The sequence below is a fragment of the Mustela nigripes genome, chromosome 16 (assembly GCF_022355385.1).
Source record: "Mustela nigripes isolate SB6536 chromosome 16, MUSNIG.SB6536, whole genome shotgun sequence".
NCBI classification, from domain to species: Eukaryota; Metazoa; Chordata; class Mammalia; order Carnivora; family Mustelidae; genus Mustela; species Mustela nigripes.
Window position 1 is genome coordinate 40,397,208 of NC_081572.1, and position 24,383 is coordinate 40,421,590.

Here is a 24,383-nt window from a genome sequence, read left to right on the forward strand (position 1 = left end):
CCTGTGGGCTGCCAGAGTTGCAATGCTTTAATAAGACGCTGGGGGCCAGGGAAGGGAGGGTGAGCAGAGGGGCGGCGGCCTCTTCCCCTTGGCGGGGTGGGAAGGAAGGACCAGGTGCACAGCCCCACACCAAGCCCCGGGGAGCTGCCTGGCACCTCGGGACGTGCTTGGCATCCATGCCCAGATTGCCATGCGGGCACTGGTCACGGCGCTCCAGCCCCAGAGCCCACATCCACAAGAGGCTGGGTTGGTTTATTGAAACAGCACAGAAGCTGAGAAAGGGGAGTTTTGCTCCTCCTGTAAAGCCCCCCAGGTAGTGGAGCTTCTCCTCCACCACTTTCCTGCCTCTGCTCAGACATCCTCCCGGCGAGAAATTCGGTTAGGCGCTAAGGTTATCAGTCGCGAGGATCAAACCACTAGAAGCTTATAGGAACTAAAAATAACAGCTCCCTCATACGCCAGGCAGGGTTTGAAGTGCTGTTCATACATTCACACAGTGATTCACAGGCCCGCCTTCCAAGGGAGGGACTAGCATCGTCCTCCTTTTACCTAGGAAGGCTGCGAGGCACGGAAAGGGTAAACAGTCTGCGACTGCACAAGTAGCCGCTGGCCTGGCCGAGGCGGGACTCGAACATAGGCCGCTGGGCTCCAGAGCCCAGCCCCCCCGGGGCGCCACACCACCCTGCCTCTCTGGTTGTCTAACCACCCACCAGGCATCAACCGAGCCCCGGTCAGAACCCATCTGGGCTTGTCAGGTCACAGGGGCTCATTTTACTTTCACCATCAGCCCCCGGAAGCCCGGGAAGGGGAGGCGGCTTGCCGGACATCCCACAGCGAGCAGACCGCAGAGCCGGGGACTAGACACGTGTATTCTCGGGCTCCAAAACATTTTGTTTTTACTTGAAGAAAACAGGCATTGAGTGGCTGAGTACCCAGTTGGGTGAAAGGGAGGCACTCGTGTTTTGAGGTGGATTGTTTCTCCCAGGAAAACCAGTGGGTGGGAAGGAGACACGTGCTGTTCCTGTCTCTCCTATCTGAAGAGGGGGACTGAAGGCCGGCGCCGAGAGCAGACCCTGCCCCCACCCCCTCTTTCCCCAAGTCCGCTGCAGACCACACTGGTTCTTGCAGCACAAGTTCCCTCTTCAGGCCACGAGGCTTGCTTGCAGAGTGCAGAGGACGGTGTGGGTGACAGCAGATGACTCAAGACAGCGAGTGTTCCCACCCACTCTCCCACACTGGGGTTCTGTTCAGGCCTTCCTCTTTCTGGTCCCTTAAAAGAGAAAGGCTCCCAGAAGCAGGGCCACAGCTATTAGTAATAACTGCCACAGAGCTCTGTTTTCATTTGAATCATGTTTACATTGCTGGGAAAGAACCCACTTGTCTGGAAAGACGAAACAGGTTGAATCAATTACGAATATGGCCAACAGTCGGAAAACTTCCCATTTCTTGAAGGAAGTTGAGGAGTGGGGTTGGAAACGTTGGGTGTTACTAGTCCCAGCCTGCCAGATGGGGCCAGGGCCAGGGGTCACGCAGACCCCACAACTCTAGACCTCCACACACACCTCGAAGGATGAACACATTTCTGGTTGCACTCTTTCTCCCTGTGTACACACACACTCTTTCTCTCTCTGGGGGCCTAGGCTAGACAGAGATTAGACCCAAAACTGCTGCCCAGGTGGGGGAGCGTCTTTGCTAGGTTTCTCAGGAGAGCAGGGCCCAGAACTGTGCTGCCCATGGAAGCAAAAGGAAGGCTTGAACACCTCAAGGCTCAAGGAGGCCAGGAGCCCAAGAAGGAGAGGATGGGGGGCCGGCCTTGCACCCCTGCTAACAGAGACCTGTGGGAACAGGAGGGTGGCCCAAGCGGTGCCCTGCAGGTTCTGCTGGTACTGATCTGTGTAGCGGAAATAACATCTGGCCAGAATGGTCTCTACCTGCACAGGGACAGGCTTCTCTGACCTGACCCCAGGCCAACGGCTGGAAAGTCCACAGCAGCAACGGCCACATGCAGACACTTCTCCTCAAAAAATGCCTCAATGCAGGGCACCTGGGTGGCTCAATCATTAAGCATCTGCCTTCTGCTCAGGTCGTAATCCCGGGGTCCTGGGATCCAGCCCTGCATCGGGCTCCCTGCTCAGCGGGGAGCTGCTTCTCCCTCTGCCTGCTCCCCTTGTTTGTGCTCTCTCTGTATCAAATAAGAAAACAAATAAACAAATAAAATCCTTAAAAACAAAAGAAATGCCTCAGTGCCCAGACCCCTCAACAGCGAGGGTTTGCAGAGGACAGAGCAAGGAAATGCACTTTGTGCCAGTGGATGTCTAGTCTCCACTGTGTGCTGTTCATCCCCCATTCTCCGGGGGTCTGGGTGCTCGCTTGGCAGCATGTGAGGTCCCTGATCTCTGTGAGCCCGTGCCCCTTGCCCTGACCTGGTTCCTTCTCCAATCGCAGCTTGGCCTTGTCAGCCATGGCCCCCCCTGAGGGCCCTTGCCCTTGCAGTGACTCTCCCTGGACCTGAACCTCTTTTGTCAGGACACCACCTTCTCAGCGAGGACTTCCCTGCCCACTCTGTTTAAGTCCACAAGCCCCACTGGCCTGCTTGCAGTCCGGCCACCCCGTGTGCTGCACCTGTTCCCTGCCTGCCGGCCATCACATAAGCTCCACGGACACAGGCACTGCTGCTGCCCTATGCTGCCATAACTCAAGCACCCAGCATGGGGTCTGGCACAGACGAGACGCTCCAGTGTCTGCGGAGGAGCTGCCCGTGCTGGGTGATGTGCTGGGTGAGGGCGAGGCCAACAGAAATGGGGAAATGCCTTGGAAAGCCATCTGACAGAGGGGCTGGCCCTACCACATCCAGGACAGGTGGTCCCACAATGTCTAGTAAGACACAGAGTGGGTCTGCCAAGTCAACGTGGCTGTTTCCTCATACCCAGCTGGTCACGGGGCAGGATTACCCATTAATGGAGCAGGGAGACCAGCAGGGGGAAGACCCAAGGGGTCCACGTCCTTGGAAAGGCCAGTGATTTGATACCATCAACAGCCCATTCCTGAATCAAGAGTCAACAGAGCAGACCCAGAGGAAAACAGAGCCCATGCCCAGGGGTTCTACCTGGCCGGCAAAGCCAAGGCACTGTGCCCCAAATGCCAACCCCAGGCAGCGGGCGACCAGATAAAGAGGCTTCCCTTTCAAAATGCACTGAGCCCTGTGCCAGGAGACAGAGAGCAGAGCCAGAGAGTGGGCACCCCGTGCCCAGGCTGTCCCTCCCCCAGACAAGGTCCTGAGAGGTCTGCCTTCCAGGGATCACTCACCTGGTACTTTACCGGGAGTCTTCCTCATCCCCTCCACCTCCTCCATACCCACAGCTAAAATGTATAAACTGAAGCAAAATTGTAAGCAAGATCAGTTGTGAAACATTCCTTGGCATAAAAAGTCAGCCCAGAAGACGGACTGCCAGCCCTAGGGAAGGAAGTTTCTAGCCACCTAGAGGAGAACGGAGGGAATGCGGGAAGGCGAAAGCCAGGAGGTCTCCTGGAGGGCTCCAGAGAAAGCCCTAGATGTGGGGGCAGCTAGTCCCACCCATAGGGAAGGGGGCTCGCAGGCCACAAAGGGGCCAGTGTGCTGAGGGAGGGAAGAGCAAAGTGCTCAGAAGAGAGGGAAGAATGGGCGTGTGGGGGCCAGCGGAATATCCACTAGGATATTCTCCCACTGCAGCCCAGAGCCTCAAGGCAAGCTGCTGGGCAGATTTCTTTTCTTCCCTTACTTGCTAAGAGGTCCTTTTTAAGGTAGTCTCTCCCGCTGGTCTTCCTTGGGGCAAAGGTCATATCTCCCGTGGCTCACCTGGCCTGGCTAGTCTGGTCCCTCCCTGGGCACAGTCTTATCTCTCTGCTGGCCTTAGTCATGCACCCCACCCCCTCCACCAAAGCCTGGGGTCCCCCCAGTAAAAAGACTGTTCCCCAGAAGGCATCCCCCAAGCTGTGATGCCTGCTACAAGTCCCAGGTTCTTCCCTGGCTTCCCCCAATCCTCCAAGCCACACACCCCTCCAGTGAAGTCATAGGGATCTTGGAGACAACCTAGATCACTGTGCCTGAGGGCTCAGGGCAGTGGACAGGGAATTTGGCCCAGGTTTTCAGTCTCCCTACAGCCTGCAAACGCCTTACCGGTAGGGAAGTGTCCCTGTACTGCCAGCACCTGGGCACAGAAGAAGGATTTCATGCGAGCTCAGCAGGGTCTGCGTTGGGCCAGTCTATCTGGGCAAGCTGGTGCCTGGCTTAAGGCAAGACCCCAGTCAGTGGCAGTGACCCAAGGATTCCACCAAGGCTGAGCTGACTGGTTGCAAACAGGAAGACAGAGATCCCTACAGCATGGGTCTGATATACCCATAATTGGTTACCTTCTCCCCTTTGAGATTCCCTTTTCCCTAACTTGGCTGCCACATGTCACCAGGAACTGGGGATACCCCACCCCTTTCCCTGGAACCCAGAAGATTAGCACCTGCCTCCACCAAGGGAAGAGAGGGGTTTGGGGGACCATCAGAAACTAACCCTGGGGGGCGGGGGGGGGGGTTGCCAAGGCAAAAAGTGTAGGCTGAGCGCAGGAATCTGGCCCGTTCACAATCCTTTGAGGAGGCGGCCTGTAAATAATAAAACAAGGAACACTGGCTTGTCTCTCAGGGCGAGTGACGTGTCACCTACCAGCCATCTGTGGGAGAGCAGGACTGGGGAGAAAGATAAATGGAGAGAGAGGTACACTGGAGGGGGGGAAGGGGGGGGGGGGGAAGGAACACCAGCGAAGTCCAGACCAGGTTCCCATAGCACAGACGCAATTGGTTCTCCAGAGGCTGCTCTGCCAAGACCTCAGAGACGCTAGTCGCCCACAGAGAAGCGGCGGTGACAACAACAACTACTACTGGCAGGCTCTCGGGGGCCGGAGGGCAAAGAGCTGGGACTCCGCACACACCTCTGGCCTCGGGGACGTCTTGGCTGTAAAGGGCTAGGGCCCTGTCCGCAAGCCCCGAACTAGGCTGGCTCTCCTCCTTGTCCAGCAGAGCCCCTCGGAGAAGCGAGGGAACCCAGGAACAGGCTCGGTGCAGCCGCCAAGAGCTACGGAAAAACTTCGCCCGGGCACAGCTTCCCCGGGGACACGGCGGAGCCAAGGGCAGGGAGCTGGGACAACACCGGTGCCGGTGGGGCAAGGCGCGCTGGGAGCGGAGGTGGGACGCGGAGGCCGGGGGTCCCGAGGAAGGCGTCCTGGCAATTCAGCCCCCTGTCCAGTCCAGTAGGTCCCTCCAAAAACACTTCTCGGAAACTGCACCGAAGAAGCGGCCCCTTCTCCCCGCGCCCCGGGGCTAGCTAGCTCTGCTCATCCCCCGCACCTGGGAGCCGGCTCAGGGCCTGGAAAGGGCAGCGGGAACAGAGGTTTCTTTTCTGCGGCCCCGCGCGCGAGGTCGCAGGTAACCCGACCTCCCCGGCCAGGGCCGAGAGGGCGGACACTCCCGGGGCTGTAGCGGGCGCCCGAGCTGCGGGCAAAGTTCCGCGCTTCGGTAACTTCCCCCGCCCCGGAGCCGTGGGCCCGGCCAGGTGCGCGTCGCCGGAGCCCCGCGAGCACCAGTCCCTCGGCCGCCGCTTACCTGGCCCCCGGGGGCGGGCGAGGTGCGCATCCCCCGTCCGGCGGCGAGTCGGTGCGCTGCGGAGGGGCGAGGAGCGGGCGGGCGCGGGCTGGCGGGGCGGGCAGCAACGCGGCGGGCAGCGCGGGGAGCGCAAAGAAGAACCCCGCCGCGCCGCAGCGGGTCGCTCACTTTCGGCAGCAGTTGAAGGCGCCGGCCCCGCCCCCACCCGCGCCCGTTGCCGGGAGACCCGCGTGGGCCGAAGGGCTCTTTGTATCAAAGCTGCCGTGACATCACGAGGCGCCCGGGCTCGGGGATCGAAGGGGGCGGGGCTCGGGCCGGGGGCGGGGCCGGAGGAGGAAGCCGGGTCTGGGAACCCGAGCCTCGGGGGGCGGGGCCCAGGTAACCCCGCCCCCAAGGTAGGGGCAGGTGGCTGGGGCGGCGCCGACCAATGGCGTCGCGGCTCTGAGGCAGGCCCGGGCTACCCACCCGAGGAGGGGGCGACTCGGGAGGTGGGGCTCGCCTGGGCCCGCCCGAGCCCGCGCCGCGAGGTTAAGGTCGCTGGGTTTGCACTGCTCTGGCCCTCAGATTCCAGGAGACCGAGTCTGTGAGCTCGCAAGCCTGCCTGGCGGGCTCTGTCGCTGTCGCTGCCGGGTCCCGACTACGCTCACTGTTGCGGTCACTGTACGGCGAGACTCCGACCAGCGCTTCCGCGCTCACATTTGCGGACCCGAACGAAGATCTGCCAAACCCCCAGCCCCCTCGCCTACCACAGCCACCGCCACCAGTCTGAGTCTTCGTCCTTTCGTTCCTAAAGTCAGGAGTTGTATTTAGAAGCAGCCCAGGAATACAAAGAACCAAGGGGCAATAAGAACTAAAAGCAAGGGGCGCCTGGGTGGCTCCGTTGGTTGCGCGACTGCCTTCCGCTCCGGTCGTGATCCTGGAGTCCCGGGATGGTGTCCCACATCCATGGGAGTCTGTTTATCCCGACTCTGACCTTCTCCCCTCTCATGCTCTCTCTCACTGTCTCTCTCTCACATAAATAAAATCTTAAAAACAAAAACAAAAAAACCCTGAAAACATAAAAAAGGAAGTACTCTGTGTTGAATCCTAGTAAACATAATTTAAGTAAAAAATGTGCCTCCTTCCCCACCCCCCATAACTCTTCACTATGCTTTGGATTAAAGAAGGCAAAAATGTAAAGCAGCAACTAATACAGATGTTTCCCTTTGAGTCAGCGTTGCATTGTCCAACTGGGGGTAAGTTTTGGGGGATTTATCTTCCTAATTGTCTGTCTCCGGCCAACATGAAGGCCCCTTTGCCTTCCCTGTGTCCTCACTGACCAGCAGGGTGGCACATGGACATGGCAGGACCTGTTGGCAGCTGGGTGCTTTGGTTCAATTCCATCAACAACACACACACACACACACACACACACACACACACACACAGAGCTTTTCAGCCTCCTTCTCTCTGGCTCTTTGCTCTCAACTTCCTTCTCCCCCAAATCTCTCCTGCAAATAAGTTGCCAGCTGCCTCTCTGTCTACCAGGGGCCCTACTCTGAGGCAAAGCATCCCACTGAGGCTCTGAGCCCTACAGGGAACTCTCCAAAAAGGACAGCATTGGCTAGAGGAGGGCCTCCTGGCAGAGGCTTTGTGCCAGGGGAGGCTTGAGCAGTGGGGGTGAGGCGGAGACCCTACCACCACTGACCCTCTCCTCCCTGCTGATGGTCTTGCAGGTCAGAGATCCCTATGCGGGCACCATGGACTATTTCTCACCCTTGCTTGGGTCCACTCCCGCAGTCCCTAACATGCAGAAGTGCTGTGTTGTATCATAACAAACACTGGCTTTGGAATCACATAGACTTGGGTTTCAATCCTATTTGCCAGTTATGAGGCCTAGGACAAGTTATGTAACCCTTCTGAGACTCAGTGTCCTTATCTGTAAAATGGGGCTAGGTCAACCTCATGAGTTGTTGTGCATCCTGGCAGAGGGTACACTTAACTTTAGTCACTCACCACAGGTGTGGTGCATGAATGAGCCCACGCACCCTGGGCCTCCTCTGCCTTTCCAGCTCCACCCTGAGACCTCGGCTCAGTGGCTTCCTGTGAGGTTTCAGGGTGTAGCTGCATCCAGGGGGTTCTGTCTCAGTTTCCCCTCTTCCCTTCTGAGTCTCATGGTGCCCCTAAGGGCTGTGGAGAACCAGAAAGCAGGTCACGTGAGAGGACCATCCAGAACTGGGGGAGGGAAGCAGAAACCTCAGGTGATGGGCACTGTTCTAGGTCCTAGCTTGCTTCGGGCAAAAGTCAGTGAAGAAGAGCAGAACCTGTCAAGTACCCTCCACCCCGCCCTCATTAGGGGTAGTCAGATTGCCATTTTCTTTTTTTTTTTTAAGTAGTTTTTTTTTAAAGATTTTATTTGACAGACAGAGATCACAAGTAGGCAGAGAGGCAGGCAGAGAGAGAGAGGGAAGCAGGCCCCCGGCTGAGCAGAGAGCCCGATGAGGGGCTCAATCCCAGGACCCTGGGATCATAACCTGAGCCAAAGGCAGAGGCTTTAACCCACTGAGCCACCCAGGCGCCCCCAGATAGCCATTTTGGAGGGCTCTGTGGAGGGAATGGTTTCTAGCGTCCCTCTTTATTCTTCCCAAAGCTTGGTGGAGGGAGTGGCATCTCCAGGTTTCTGTCCTGAAAAGCAGTGTGCCCGAGAGGAGGGTCACAAGATGCTGGCACTGAGCACTTCTGAGTCTGAAGCCTGCCTCATTCTACAGTTTACCACAGCCAAGTCATTTGCTATTTCTGAGCACGGGCTGTCACCTCTATAGAATGGAAACAAGACCTTTCCTCTTCCAGTTGGGAGGTTTGAATGAAATGATAAACTAAGTGTCTAGTTCAATGCTTCCTGTGCTACAGGCACTCAATAAATAAATAGTAGCTTCTCATGACCAGCAGCATAAATGAGCCCTGGTCTGATTCAGTGATTCAGGATATGAGCTCCAAGGCTGGAGCCAAGGGTTCTATCCTGGCTTTACCACCTTGTAAAAGATCATCTGGATGAGCCAAGGCAAGTTTAATTTCTGGTGTCTCCGTATCCTCACCTGCAAATTGGAGATAATAATAGTATGTATTTCAGGATTATTTTGAGGATCAAAATAGTCAGGACCCATGCATATAGTACTCAGAGCAGGCCTGGCACATAGCAGGTGCTCAATAAACAGCAGCCATTTCCAATGACCATGTGATAAGAGGCTGGGGAGAACTGAGGTGAGGATTAGAACCTGAAATAGCTTATAGGATGATTTAGAACCCTGACATCTTAGAGGGTTGGTGAGGGGCAGAAGGAAAGGGAGAGAGAGAATCCCAAGCAGGCTGCATGCCCAATGCGGAGCCTGATGCGGGACTTGATCTCACGACCCTGAGATCATGACCTGAGCCAAAATCAAAAGTCAGACACCCAACCGACAAGGCCATCCAGGTGCCCCAAGAATCCTGACTTTTGGGAGAGGCCCTGACATCTTCCAGGGGGTTTAGGGGATCAATGATAATTTGGGGTTGGGGAGGAAGGATGTCTTCTGAAATGGACATGGAAACTGAGGGCTCCAGCCCAAGCTAGGGCTCCCAGAGGACTCAGTGTTTTTCATTCACATGGGGGCTGGCCTGGGAGAGAATTACTAGGGAAATATAGTCCCCCATCCTGAGCAGTCCTACCTATGGGGTTGGGGGCCATGAGGGTCTCTCAGTAGCTAACCTGGTTCCTTCCCATAGCTGTGTTTTAGAAGTTTAATTAGCTGTGTTTAGATTTTAAGCTAGGAAGGCTCTCTGGAGAAAGAGTTAATGTGCTCTTCCCCCATTTTATGGATGGAAAGATGGAGGCTCAGAGAAGGCTAGGCATTTGTCCAAACCGCACCCTGAGGTATCAGATGAGCAGGGACTGAAACTCGGGCTCCTTGGCTGCCTACCCCACTTCCACTCCTGCTCTGGCTGGGATGCTTTACTGAGGGGCAAATGACTGGCAGAAGATGGGGAGTGATGGGCAGTTGATACCCTTCCAGTGCCCACCCGGTGCTGTGCGTCTCCTAAGGGCTTCGACTTGCTATTTCCAAAGGATCTCATTAAAAACAGAAACCGTCTCCCCGGGAATCTATCTGAGAATAATGTGCAGAGGACAAGTCCCTCTCATTAATTCTTTTTATGTCCTGCAACTTCTTTTACTATAGTTTTGGGAATACTCCTGTCTGGGTGCCAAAGCCAGAGAGAAGCAGACAGAATGTTGACAAGCAGAAGTTAGCCTCCACATACTGATGGGGGTGGAAAAACCGTGTTCACCTGGGTGAGCCAGGTGAGGGCAGAGAATCTAGGAAGTTCTCTCTGTGCCACAGCTATCCTTCCACGTTTGTCATCTTCCGCTGTCACCAGGCAGGTGTTAGCTCACCATCAGATGGTGTAAAGCGGCAACATTTTGTACATGTTTGGGGCCATATGGAAGAACTGGCTGAACATACATGACATAATTATGGAAAAGAGCATAATGAGGAAAAGAGTTCTCCGAACATTACCCAGTGTTGATGTTAGCCAAGCAACTGAGGCCAACGAACATGAGCCACATGGACAAACAAGAAAACAGCTACACAAATAATACCAGGGCTGAAAAAAAGCATTCAAGCCCAGTGGTTCTCAAAGTCAGTTCCTAGAAACCTGCAGGTTTCTCTGGAGACCCTGCAAAAGGAGGGGATGCTCAGGTGAGCCAGAATAGCTCCACTTTCCACCGCTTTACATACGGACTTCCACTTAGGTCGGTAAGTAGTAGTAGTAGCTTTAGAAAGAGAAGTTGGTACTAAGGAAGCCGACAGAACCCTGGGATTACAGAGGCTTCTTGACCCCCAAGGAAGATGGCTCCCACCTGCCATCTAGAAACAACAGGAGCAACCCCTGAATCCCAGACCCTTTCACTCCTGCAGGAGCCTGGCCAGGGGACCTGTACTGTGCCTGGAAGAGAAGGGCATCCGGGACCCTTCCTTCCTCTGGGAAGATGGGGTTCAGATGGCATGTCGCTAAGGTCCCTTCACATCCTACAACCCTGGGCTAGCCCAGGAGCAGATCTTGGACCCAGGCGTTTGCCTTGGACACGGAAGCCCTTTCCCACTGGCAAACAGCTAGGTGTTGGTGACTGTCCCTTGGCCAGGACTCCTGTAGCACTCTGCCCCAGACCTGTTTTTCCTTATAATGTCTGGCTGGCAGACTGGGTGGGACTGGTCTTTATTGACTTGCCCCAGCTCAGTGCTCAGAGAGGCCAAGCTCTATTTTTGTCAACCTGGGCACATGTGAACAATGGGTTTTCTTACTCATGCAGACCTAATAGGAGGGGAAAATGGTGAGAAAACCCAAGTTTCCTCTGACTCATTTGACCATCTAAGAGGAGGAGATGGCAGGGGAGGAGGAAATCAGACCAGGTCCTCTGTGACTTGGATTGGGTAAGGGCAAGGAAGAAGAAATTCCCCTTCCTTTACACTCGGTAGCGTCAGGTGGCCGCAAATTCAAGAAAGCATGAACCACTCTCCTCTCCTCCAAATGCCTCCCCCCTCCTCCCCACCTCCTCAGCCCAGGCCGCTGTGTCTATGACTTCTACAAGTTGGTGGTAAAGCAGGGATTCCCAAACACTACACTAGGCTGACTCGGGGAACTTAAAAAAAAGCTCAGTGCCTGGGTCACAACTGAATCCAAATGTCTCAGTTGTGAGCAGTTTTTCAAGATCCCAAATGTTTCCAGTGCAAGCAAGTTTGGGAACCACTTTGCTAAAGGCGGGGCGACCATCGGTGAAGGCATCACTTGTCCATCATCCATCCATCCATCCATCTACAAATATTCAGTGAAGATCTCTCTGAGCGGACCCTGTTCCAGGTCTTGGAGACACAGCTATGAATCATCAGGTCTTGGTTCTCGTGGAGCTCACCCTCTCCGGGGGCCATCAGACCACAAACAAATAAATGAATCAGCGATACATCTGACATAGGCTCCGAAGAAAACCAAAGGAGGGTGAGAGATCAGACAGACGTTAGGGACAAGGTGCATTTTCATCCTGGATTTAGGGACTGGATTTTGTTTCAGGAAAGTGTTCCTGCCATCCTGCTCCCCATCTGCTCCTGCCTCCTGCTCTCTGGCTGAAAGAGCTCTCCCTTGACAATCCTCGAGGTCCTGCCTCCTGCCCCTCAGCGCCTCCGGCCTAGCTCTTTCCCTGAAGCAGTGTCTTTAGGGCGGGGCCTGGCATCCTCCGCACCCAGGGCTCCTGACTCGTCCAACTCTGTGCCAGCAGCAACACCTGACCTGGGGCTGCACAAGGCAAGGGATCCATGAGGCATTGTTTATGAACAACCGACAGAGGGATTTTAGTCTTGTGGGGTGTGTGAGAGGTCCCGTGGAACAGTGGAGAGAACCCTAAACTCAGGGTCAGAAGACCCGGATTGGAGGCCTGACTATGCCACTTCCCAGCAAAGGGCAAGTCATTTCTCCTTGCCAAGCTTTGGTTTCCTCTTTGGTCAAAAGGGGTAAGTGTGGCCAACTTTGCATTAAGAAAGGTCAAGGGCTGGGGTGCCTGGGTGGCTCAGTCAGTTAAGCATCTGACTTCGGCTCCAGTCTTGATCTCAGAGTCCTGGGTTCAAGCCCTGTATCAGGTTCTGTGCTCAGCGGGGAGTCTGCTTCTCCTTCTCCCTCTGCCCCTCCTCCCTGCTTATGTCTCTCTCTCTCTCTCCCTCAAACCAGTAAAAGCTTAAAAAAAAAAAAAAAAAGGTCAGGGGCACCTGGGTGGCTCAGTCAGTTAAGTGTCTGCCTTCGGCTCAGGACATGATCCAGGGGCCTGTGGTGAAGCCCCACATCAGGATCCCTGCTCAGTGGGGAGCCTGCTTCTCCTTCTCCCTCTGCCTGTCCTTACCACTGCTTATGCTGTCAAGTAAATAAATAAAAATTTTTTAAAAAGGTCAAACAAACAAGAAAAGAAGTATCACACAACATAAAAATTATTCATATAAATATTGAGAAATTATGACATGATCATGGCTTCTCTAATATATAAAATTCATTAAAAATGGATGGAAAAACTTGGAAAGAAAGAAAATGTCAAAGACTTTTGGAAAGTGTTTTGCAAATATGAGGACTTTTTTTAGAAATTCTCATCATCTAGGTACAGACATGAAATCATCATGCGTTAAAGCTGGAAGGGACCTGGGAAGATGGCCAGGAGAGACAAAAGGACTTGCCACCGTCACAAATCTTCTTAATGGCAGAAGATCCACACTGGCCCCAGAAAGTGGGGGGATGGTAATTGGGAGGAGACTGGGGATGATGTTTCAGTAGCTTCCCTTGACAAACTCCTATTCATCCTTCAAAATCCCACTCAGGTGTGACCTGCCTAATGAAGCCTTCTCTTTTTCTTCCGGTGAGAATAAATGACTCCCTGGCTTCATGATCTCCATCCCTCAAAGGCAAGCTCTGCTACTATGGGGACACACCATGTTGTTGGGACTGGTCTCCTCTCAGGCCCCCTTTAGCACCTTGATTCCTGAGAACAGGGTCCCTGTCCCCAGAGTCTTTGGACTCCCGCTGCTAACAAGTCTGGCACGTAGCAGGCACTTGAGGGATGTCTGAAGCCCTGAATGGAACTGAGGATCCCTCGCACGTAAATGATATAGGGCCGAGGGCCTGATTAGTCACGAATTCGTGGGAATATTTTCTGGAAGTTCCTGAGTTGGGCACTGATAAGGAGAGAAACAAGGAAATAAGAAAGGTCTTTCTCAAGATCCAGTTGCCCTCTTCCCGGATTGTACCAGATTTGAGCTCTGAGGAGACCCCCCTCTGCCTAACGCAAACCCTGAAACCAAAGAGAGATCATTTCCCTGCAGCTTGTGATTCCAACAGGGACCAAATACTGAAGATCCACGGTGTACCAGTCACTTCATTTCTTCTCCCTTATTCTAGTCCAACCCTCTGTGGACAGCGGTCACTGAACCCATATTACAGATGAGGAAGCTCGGGGCTCAGGAGGGTTCAGTGATATGGCCAGGGTGTCAGAGCCAAGATGTGCACTCAGGTCGGCTGGCCCATGCCCAGGCCCCCTTGCCATCTCTTACTGCATAACCAGCTTCCTGACAGCAACTAGACTCATCTGGAAGGTGGCAGAAACTAATTAATAAGGATGATGAAAGGCTGTGAGCAAGGAAGGGCCTCACCCCTCCCTCCATCATCCTCTGTCGTGGTCCGGCTCATTATTTTAATCAGCTGTAGTCCCAGCCAGGCCTCTGTGGTGCCCCCCGCCAAGTACTGCCCTTGAGGGTGGGATGCAGCCCACTGCACTGAGGGTGTTCGGGTGGAGGGCTATACACTCCTCTGCTGTGGACTTGGCCACTGCCTGCTGTCCCAGTTCCAAACCCAGGGAGAGGTACCCTGACCTGTCCCTGGGGGCCACCAGCGGGCGGGGGCAGGATAGATAGGCCAGGGCTCCTGAGGAGACGGAGGGAAGAAGGATTTGTTGCTTCCAGAAGTGTGTTTCATGGAGTCCCTACACCATTCTGACAGCAAGAAAGGGCTCTGTCGTCAAATCAACCGGCGAAATTCTTTACTCCTCCCTGGAGATGCCACAGAACATGTTGGCAGGAGAGAAACCTGCCTCACTCCATTGTAATCTGGGGTTTCTTCGGGCCCCAGCTTTGGACAGGATCCCTTGTCATCTAATGTCTACCAACACCAGGAACTCAGTATTGGAAGGCATACCCTTGGGAAAACCCGTGTACCAGGCTCCCAGCACACAGCTGCACAGAACAACTAAATGTTACTATCTTCATTTTATTAATAGCAAACGCCTACATAGCACTTACTATGTACCAGGCTCTGTTCCATGGGCTTCACATGATATTAACTCATTCAATCCTCACAGCAACCCTATGAGGCAAGGACTGTCCCATTTCACAGACAGGAAAACTGAGGCTCAGAGAGGTTACTCAAGGACATACACCTTAGGAAGTGGAGAGCCAGGATTCCAAACCAGGCAGCTGGCTCCAGGGACAGTTCACCTAACTGTGACGCTATGAAGGAAGGGAGGCTCGGGTCTCTAAAAAACTTCCCCAAAGTAACCACAGTAGGACCGAAACCATTCATTCAATCATTCATTCATTCATTCATTCACTAGTTTGTTCATTTACTGGAACAACATTTACTGAGCAGAAACTGCAGGCCCAGGCACGGTGCCAGCCACCCAGAGAGAGAACAAGGTGCAGTCCTGCCTGGAACTACTGGCCACCTGTCCTGGCCTCTCTGACCCCGGAGAGCTGCTCTGTTCTCCACCAAGACAGACACGTAGGGCTGTGCACTAAGCTTGTTGCCCTTCCGGTCATCTGCATGTGCACACCCACGTGCAGGCCGGAGTGTGAGCTCACTAAAGAGGCCCTACACTCGAGATGCTGGGGAGCAGAGGCTGCCTCAGCTACCCTGACAGCCCACAGACAGTGGGTCAGGGAGCGCACTGTCCCACACCCAACTCTTCTCACGCCCAGCGCAGGCTCCCCTCCTTGGCCCCACAGCTTGGCTGTCGAAGGTGTCTCCTGCCAGGTCACCCCACCTGCCCACCTGCCCCCTGCCTGCCTTTAGCTGCTCTCCCATGGAGTGTGACCCATGAGGCCCTCGGAGCCCCCTCGCCACAATCACTGCTCCTCCTCTCAGTCCTGCGGCTGACCTGCCTCCCTGTTCCCAGACTGCAGTCGGGCCTAGCACAGGGGCTCCTTCAGGATGGCAAGAATTCATCTCAGGAAATCAGCCCCCTCCTGGGAGGAGAGTCACTTTTAGACAAGGATGGTGGAGGGTGAAGGCGGCTTCACCTCTCCGAGGCACACACTGAAAGGCTTGTAATTCCACTTTAAAACCAAACACCCCCCACCGCCACCGCTGGCCCCAGTCATCTCCTAAATTATCTTGGTGATGCTGGAATGCAAACCACCCAAAACCCACAAAAACCCAGCCACCCCATAAATGACAGAAGCCGGGCTGTGGGTTCTCCACTGTGAGAAGGAAGGGAGTGGGCAACCTAGTCCCGGGGGTGGTTTCTGGAGGGCCCAGGGCCAGTGGCTCGCTTGGACCTGCCCAGGATGGGCCACGCTGTCCCTGAATAAACAGGCAGCCGCAGCCCCAGGCAGACAACGGGAGCTGGTCTCAGGCACACATACCTCCTTTGTGGGTCCCCTTTCAGGGCTGGGCTCGGCAGAGGGAAACCCAAGGCGCCTGGCCCCAGGACACTGAGCCAGTGTGTTCTTCCCACTTAAAGGAAAACCACAACCCTGTGGAGCTCTGCGGCCGCCGCCCGGGGCAGGCTGAAGGAGCCACTGTGTTCAGGTAGACACCGGAGAAGCCTGAGCCCAGACCAGGCCAGGGGAGGGGAGGGAGAGGCTGCTCCCAGGGGGCCCTAAGAAAGAAACCTTTCTTCCAGGCCAGGCCCCCTGCCGTCCCCACCAGACCACAAGGCCACATTCATGGGAGTAAAGTGCTCTGGTGCCTGGCCAGCCCAGGTTCCAGCCCCAGCTCTGCTCTGTGCGTTCCCTAGCTCACAGACAGTGTTCTCGCTGTTAGCAGGTAGCCATGTGAACCCCAGATTGGTGAATGCCGGACCATTGCTCTTAGGGCTCCTCTGACTGCAACAGTTCCGTCAACTGAGCAATGCAAAAGCTTGTTTTATGCAGGTTTATTTAAAGGCACTTTTTTGTTGTTGTTGTTTTTTAAGATTTTATTTGAGAGTGCACAAGCAAAAGTGGGGGAAGGGCAAAGGGAGAAGGAGACTCCCCACCAAGCAGGGACCCATCCCTCCAACACACCCTACCCACTCGGGTCTCAATCCCAAGACTCTGGGATCATGACCTGAGCCAAAGGCTGACGCCTAACCCACTGAGCCACCCAGGTGCCCCTAAAGGTTCGTTACTTAACAACCAGCTTATGGAGGACAGCATTGTCCTTTGTGCCTGAACAAAGCTTATCTAACATGTATTTTCTCCAAAAGGTACATCGCGGCTTTCCTGCCCCTAGGAGCCATAGACAACACTTCACCACATTTGGGGGGCATTTTACATGGCGAACTCATCAACCAAAAAAAAAAAAAAAACAAAAAAAAACCAACACAATCCGCCCCTAAAAAACAAAGAAACAAAAACCCCCAAATACAAAACACAGCACTAAAAAGACTGCTAAAAGGAAGCTTGTTTCAGTCTGAGCAGAAACGAGTAGTCAGAGGAATGTCTTCTTCCACCCTGAGCGGCCGACCCGCATTTCATCCCTCTGAGCATGCATGCAAATGGTCACGGGGCCACCGGGCGTCTTGATTGGGGGATTACAAACAGACGGTAGCAAGTAGGCAACTTTGCCACAAATGAGGGTCAGCGGTGTCTGCCTTGGAGGGCTATGGAGGGGCTGCCGAGCGAAACGCGGATGAGGATGTTGTGTACTGAGCACAGCAGTAGCTCAGTACACATTTGCACAGTTTCTGCTCCTGTAACCCGAGGGACTTACCAAGGCTTGACACCTTTGCTGTTCCCTCTGCTGGGAATGCCTTTCCTTGCACTCTTCCCATCCAGTGAAGCCCGGAGCCCCGGGGTTCGGTTCACCTCAGGGCTGGCATTTGCCAGCTGGGAGCCCTCAGGCCAAGCTGATGCTCCTTCCTCCCCACCCCCACCTCCAATCAGGCTTCCCCCTGCTCCCTCACAGCTGCTGACTGTGTGAGAGAAGTAACCAGAAGAGAGCTGCATCCTGTCCCCTTCACCGGGTCTGTGCACTGCGGCCTTCCCCCCGCCCTGAGGCTTGGCCCCCAGACAGACCCTTCCACTCAGTCCGGGGCCCCTCTCCTCACAGGTTCTTGGCTCCCGCCCACCCCCAATCCCACTTACTGCATCACCAATGGCGCCTTCTCTCCTAGTTCAGCTCCTTTCCTGATGACGCCCTGGCCTTGAAAATCCCTCCCTAAACACCACAGGGTGGAAAGGAACACACTAGAGCCACAGGGTCCCTCGTCTCACCGGAACTCTCGAGCAGCCCTGAACGCAGCGGGTCTCCCCTTGAAACGGTTTCCTAGCACAGCTCCTAGCACGCCCACCCTCCTGGCTTCCTCCAAGCTCCCCAGTCGTGACTCAGTTGCTGTTGCCGGCTCCCATGTCCTTCCTCGGCCCTAAATGTTGCACCCTCCGTGCTCCAGTCCTCTCTCCTTCTTGTTTCCCTAACGTGTGGCTTGAAATCCTACCAAGTGCTGATGGCCCCCAAATGTCCGTGTCCAGCCTGGCCCACTCCCCTGACCTCCAAACCGCTGTATCCAATTGCCTGCGGAGGGAGTTGTTGCGAGTATCTTAGGGACCAGTCCCCCGAGGGTATGAGGGAAGGAGGGGACAGAGGGAGAGAGGGCCTGGGATGCATGTGACGAGGCCTCAGCCAACCCCACACCGCCACAGGCACTCTGGAGCCAGGATGACTCCGAAAAGAAGCAAGATGGCAAAACCCCTGTGTCCCCACAGGGCCCAGTCGTGGGATGCAGGCTGCCTCCAGGAAAGGTGTGTAATCTTGGGCCAGGCAGCCCTCGGCCCCTAGGGAAGGTCAGCAGCAGCCGGCACTTGGACAGATGGGAGAAGGAGGGCTGCCAACCCACAAGGGGTCTGCATGCGCCTGGACGTCTTCGACAGAATCCTCCAGGAGCCTCTCAACTGACAAGTCCACAACTGGGCTGCTGAATTTCTCTCCAGAACAGTTGCCCCCCTCAGGACCCTGCTCCCCCCACCTTCGCCTGTCCTGCCTTCCCCCCACCCCACCCCAGCAGTCCGACATCCCCACCAGTCACCTGGGAGCTCTGCTGGCCACGAGGAGAACCTCAGGCTAGTCCTTGATAATTCTCTCCCCTCCGCCCCACATCAGCAAGCGCAGGCAGCTCCAGCCCGGTCCACCTGCTCACCCTCTGCCTGTCACCGTCCTCAACCAAGCTGTCACCACCTCTTCCTTGGACGGATGCACAGCCTCCTAACTGGTTGCCCCCGTTCTAGGGCTGTCTTTACACACACTCACCCTAGCGAGCTCTTCAAACCGCCAACGTCTGGTCATGTCCCAGCCGACAACGTTCCCTTGGCCTCTGGTCAGGATGAGCCCCAAAATTCTCCCCTGCTCTCTCAGTCGCCTGGGCTACACGCTCCCTCCAGCCTCCTCATCACCTATCACCTGCACTGGCTTCGCTTGCCAGCCCCTCCACAGCCAAGCCCCATGCCCACCCTCACATGCCTCTATCCCTCCCTTCCGACAGGACAGGCAGGCTCCCAGCATCTCCTGAGAGCTCCCCATCCCTCCAGCCCAGCGAGCTCCCTGCCCTTGCCCGACCCCCAGGACATCAGCAGCTCCCTCCCCATGTTCCTGGCCCAGGAGGGCTGGAATATTCACTGCCAGCACCACAGGCAGGATGGTTCTTTGTGTTTCTGCCTCCCTCCAAGGCTGAGTGCCTCTAGGACAGACCATGTCCTATGTCTGCTCGCTCTGTCCCTGGCCCAGCGTGGTGAGAAGTCACGGTCTGGGGAACTGACCTCAGGTAAACACACTCTTCCCTCTTTGTGACTTGGCCTTTGAGGGCTCCAGGCCAGGCACCTCACCACCTGGCAAGATTACCTGCTTTTGGACACAAGTCCCAATCCCTCCTGCTGGGCCTGCTGCCAGCTCTGGCACTGGGTGAGGGGCTCGTCAGCTGGACAGGAACAGTGGTGACTTTCACTGTCACACCTGGCACGGAGACCTCGGCCAGCTGCTTCTGTCAACACCAGACTGTCGCCCAGCGCCTCCAGCCCGGCTCAGCAGCTCAGCAGCTCAGCAGCTCCTGTCAGAGTTTCCCCGGGGCCAAGGGTATGGCCATGGCCCTCCTCTCTGACTTGGGAGTCTGGGCTTTGCCACTCACCATCTGGGTGACCTTGGGCAGCCTGTTGAACAGCTGAGCCTTGGGTCCATTAGCTGGAAAATGGAGATAGTAACAGTATCTCTCTCACGAGTCTCTCTGGTTGGGGGCTTGGTTCCCATGACCTCCATACGTGCCCGCTATTATACTTGGCAGAATATTAAATCCTGGACACTTCAAAAACTCCCCTTTTCCTCAGACATACCTTCAACACATTTGCTTCAACTTTTAACACGGGCTAATGGAAATATGAAAAATTTCTGTGGCTCAGTTGTTTAAGTGTCTGCCCTCGGCTCAGGTCATGAACCTGGGGTCCTGGGATCGAGCCCCATGTCAGGCTCCCTGCTCAGCGGGGTGTTTGCTTCTCCCTCTGCCCTACCCTGTTGCGCTTACTCATGTTCTCTCCCTCTTTTTCTCCCAAAAATAAATAAAATATTTTTTAAAAAGCAATCAAACTGATTTCGAAAAAATAAAACTTCTATAGAAAACTCCAGCTCCTGGAGTCCATTGTCTCTTCTATAATGACCTTCCCCATAAACTCCTATCAGGTTCAAGGATGAGTCCCCATAAGTTCATTTGCTTCTCTGAGCCTGCATGTTCACATCTCTGAAATGGAGATAAAAGTTGTCTACCATACAAGAGTGTTATGAGGACCACCACACACAATAACAGGTTCCAAGCAGAGTGGGTGACACATAGTAGGTCTTAAGGTCAGGCCCCCATCCTACCCACCCCAGTCCACCTGCTACGTAATTCCTTCCCTCCATTGGAAGAGCTGTGTATCACCATTCTGCTGAGAATGGGATAAGCTTTTAAACCCCACTGTGCGTTTTCTGGGTCCCCTATGTGGGTCCTTCTGCTTCCCTACCTGTTTTTTGAGCTCTGACCTTTGTTTTAATGGTTTGACTACATCTCGTGCCTCTCACTGGGAGCTCCTCCAGACCCCAAGGTATCAAGCCACAGAGCATTTTGCCCTTCAAGGAATAAGTGAGTCTAGTGGGTAGACCACACAGCCAGGCGACGGCTGGTGTCTGTGGCCGTGGGAGCTGGGGGTGTGTGGCCGCAGTCAATGATGCACGTGCATAAGGACCCCAAGAGGGCTTTTCAGGTCTGGGAGGCCGACTGTTCTTGGACTCTGATGCCCCAGGGAGGTCACACCCATTTTGACAGTAATGATAGTGTGCCCTCCGAAGTCACAGGTCACAGGAGCCTGCAAGGCACCTCTGCTTGTATCAGCGACACGGTGTAGTTCAAAGAGCTCGAAGGCAGTCTGGGGAGGCTTGACTCCCAGCTCTAACACTTGGTACACAGGTCACCTTCGGGAAAAGCACCTCCCCCTGACCCCGGGCTCCATGGCCTCTTCTCTCTGAGTCGTCCAGAGGACCAAATGAGACAACGCACGCTTAATGTCTTGGTGGACCTGGTGATTGGTCATCACTGCTGCTCTGCCAGATTGCTTTATAGACATACATGCAGAAAGAAAAATAAGCATCCTTTCCTTTTTTCAGTGCCTCAAGAGAGGTCTGTCCTTATATCTCAAGCCAAAATGATTTCCCAGTTCTCATGTCTTCACCAGTCCCTTTGGAAGTGCCTCTTTGTGTGTGATGAACCGATGGCCTGGTTACCCTTCCCAGACTGAGAGCTCTAGGAGGGACCATCCGACCCCAGACCTCAGCACAGCCCCTGGCCCCGCGCGAGCACCTGCCCTTGAACGAGCTAACAGATGACGGTGTCAGGGGCTAACACCGTGCTTGGTGGTGCCAGCCGAGCCCTGCCTTCACCTGATGCTCATGGAAGTTACCACTTCCGAGGGGTTTACTCTGGGCCAGGCACTGTGCTGGGACCACCGCAAATTGCAGCTCATTGAATCTTGCACAGACCTATCAGGTAGATATGTACGCATCTCCATTTTCTGTGCAGCTTAAACTTCTAGGACCCTTACGTGCTCCAGAGCCCTGCAATGTGTTCACAGGGTCACGTGCTCTATACAATTTAAAAAAATGAGATACGTTGAAATCTTTTACCTTGACTTTATACTATAAAAGCTTCAGGCTCCATAGAATCTGGGGCCAATAAGTAGGTACTACTCTTCTCCCATTTCACAGATGAGAAAGCTGAGGCTCAAAAAGATTAAACTTGCCCAGAGACATTCAGAACCAGGATGTGGATGCAGGCCTGCATTCCAACTCAGCCACAGGCCTCCCGGGTCTAGAGAAAGGAGCCCTGGTCAGTGGAGGCAAGTGTCTGCCCAAGGGCAGCTTTGCAGCTGCGGGTTCAGGGCAGAATGGGGACGGAGGAGAGGAGAAGAGAAAGAGAAGCTCTCATCTGAAGGGTGTCAAGTCCAGAGCCCAGAGCCCAGAGCCCAGAGCCCTGAGCCCCAGCTACTTGGCATCAGAACCCCAGTTAATCTGACCATCTCCCTGCACCCACCCCCTCGTGACCCAAATCTACACTGTTTGCCTTTCCAACTCCTGAAAGCACCAAGTGCAAACTGCAATGAGCCAGCCCAGCTCACCCCAAATAAACCTATTCTCTGTCCCCTTCCCTTTCCTGGGCCTCTCCATCCAGGGGTTGCCAGGGCCCCTCCTGTCTTTAATACCAGGCTAGGGCAAGCAAGGGCTGGCACACTCTGCCCTAAGGGCAGCCCTCCCCTGGCTGTTTTGCAAAGGGCCAGTTTCAGCTGCCTGGCGTTCAGTTACCTTCATTAGAATGGGCCCCGAGAGCTGGCCGAGCTCTGACCGCTCAGGGCAGATCCTATCACAGCAGGGACCGAAGAAGAGAAAAGATCGGTAATGCTGCCGCTTTTCCCCAGGCCAAGGAGAGGGAGAGGGGTGGGTAGCAGCAGGAAAAGGGGAGCCAGGGGCCTGCCAGGCCCTCCCTGGCTCTATGGCTGCTCTCAGTTCTGGAGTCCTCAGGGCCAGAGGTAGCACAGAGCCCATTCCCAGGATGCCTATCGGCCCCTGCTGGGAAGACCTCCCAACTCCTTCATAGCCACTCCACCAAGGAAGGTGGTGGGGAAGGGGGATTCAGGAATTCAGGAAGAAGCACAGCTTCCTGGTATCCAACAGCCAGTTTAAGGACACCTGGCCTGAACTCTACCGCAGACAAGGAAGTGACCTTGTGGCCATAGGAACGGGGAAAGCTGATGTCTGAAAACATTCTCTTAGACCAAAATGCCCCAGAGATTGTAAGTGTATTTCTTCCAGAAAATGGAAATGAGCTTTTCATTCCATTTTCATTCAAATAAAGAGACACGGGCATAACAAAAATGGAACTTTCTAGTTTGAGGGTGGCAGCCGTCCCTAGCAGCTGTTGTCCCCATTAGGGACTTGTGGGGCAAAGGGAGGCTAGGCTGCTGTGGCTCCCATGGGTTTCCCGCCTTCTTGGCTGTAGAACTGGGAATTTCTCCTAACCCTAGAGAACATGGGTGGGCCCCCCAACCCTTGTAAATGACTGGGGGTGGGGGTGGGGAGGGGCTTTCCTGCTCATCCCTAATCCCCCAGCAGAGCTGCAGCGCTGGCATGGGAAGGCCACAGCCCCCCAGGCAGGGACTGCCTGCCACAGGGGTAAAGCCCCAGTCAACCTTGCTACCTAATGGTGGTGTGACTCCAGGAGAGCTTCTCAGCTTCTCTAAACGTAATTTTCTCTGCCTGTAAGATAGACATAATGATAGGGACATTTAAATAGACCTCCTGTGAGTTAGCTACTAGCTTAAGTGCTTTCTTAACCCTCGCAGCACTCAGGAGAGAGACGTCACCCCCCTCATCCCACAGGGGAAGTATTAGGCAGGGAGGACACACCCGAAGTGGCAGATGTGGGATTCGATCCCTGCTCCCGCCCCCAGGGTGCCTGTGCTTACCCAGGACAGGACACCACCCTGTCCCATTCACTGGGGACCCGCTCTTGATAAGTATGCTGGGTGAGCCATGCTTTTAATGGAAGTAGACCTCTTGGGGGCTGGGATTCTCCAGTGGGTGGGGAGGAGATTCTGATGCAGGGGAGGAGATGAGCCCCCCCGCCCCCCTCCACCGAGTGCAGGTCCAGAGTTTTGGGACCCATGTGGAGACTCCACAGCTGGGATTCCAGAACTCTGGTCAGAGAAGCTTGCTAAGGATGCAGATCCCTGGGTCTGGCCCAGGTACAGAGTTGGTCCCTGTGGCTCAGAAACACTGGCTGAGCGGGGGAGGGGGCTCCCAGCAACCCCCACCCCCAACGCCTTCCTGGCAACAGGAGTCATAGCAGGCAGGGAAGCCCTTTCCAGCCTGGCCCTGACTCACCCTTGGGCAAGCCCTGGACCCTTTCTGGCCTCCATGTCCTGATCTAGAAGATCAAAGTGTTGCTCCACACAGTCTCCATGGGCTCTGGCCTCTGTCACACTGTGACTCAAGTCCGGGAGGAGGGGTTGCCCAGATGAGATGATCCGACTCACCCACAGCCCCATTTCTTTGTTCTCTGCTCATCAGGCAATGGCCCTGATGTTTCCCTTGGAATCTGGGCTCCCAGAGGGAAAAGTAAAAATATGATAACCGTGACCATAACAGCTCTCTGTCAGGAGTGGGCCACACGGTAGGAAGGGAGCCACCCACGGTGAGGTGGCCGGAGGAGCCAGTTTCTGCCACTGAAATGACCCAGAGAGCCTGGGAATCCTCCTCAGGTCTCCCCGCAGCCAACAAACACGCCAGAACAACAAGTGAGCCCGTGCATCTGGCAGACGAAGGGAAAGGTGGCCTCTGCTGCCCCTGGCCCCTCTTGCCCCATGGGGGCTGGAGGGATCCAGGGGTTCCAGCCCCAGGGGGTGTCCCATGCCTGGGCCTGCTGGGAACCCAAGCCTCTGGTGTCCCTCTTG

General features: G+C 55.0%; 1 protein-coding gene across 3 annotated transcripts in view; it reads right to left on the reverse strand.

Annotated features, from left to right (window-relative positions):
* Window positions 1–24,383, reverse strand: part of RAB11FIP4 (RAB11 family interacting protein 4) — a 113,615-nt gene that overhangs the window by 27,855 nt on the left and 61,377 nt on the right. The window contains exon 1 of one of the 3 annotated variants that reach the window (XM_059380509.1): window positions 5,626–6,190. The exons of the other annotated variants lie outside the window; for them this stretch is intronic. Within the exon in view, the coding sequence (XP_059236492.1) occupies window positions 5,626–5,655 (30 nt within the window). The 5' untranslated portion in view covers window positions 5,656–6,190. Of the gene's footprint in view, window positions 1–5,625; window positions 6,191–24,383 lie in introns of those variants that run through there. 3 annotated transcript variants of the gene reach the window in all.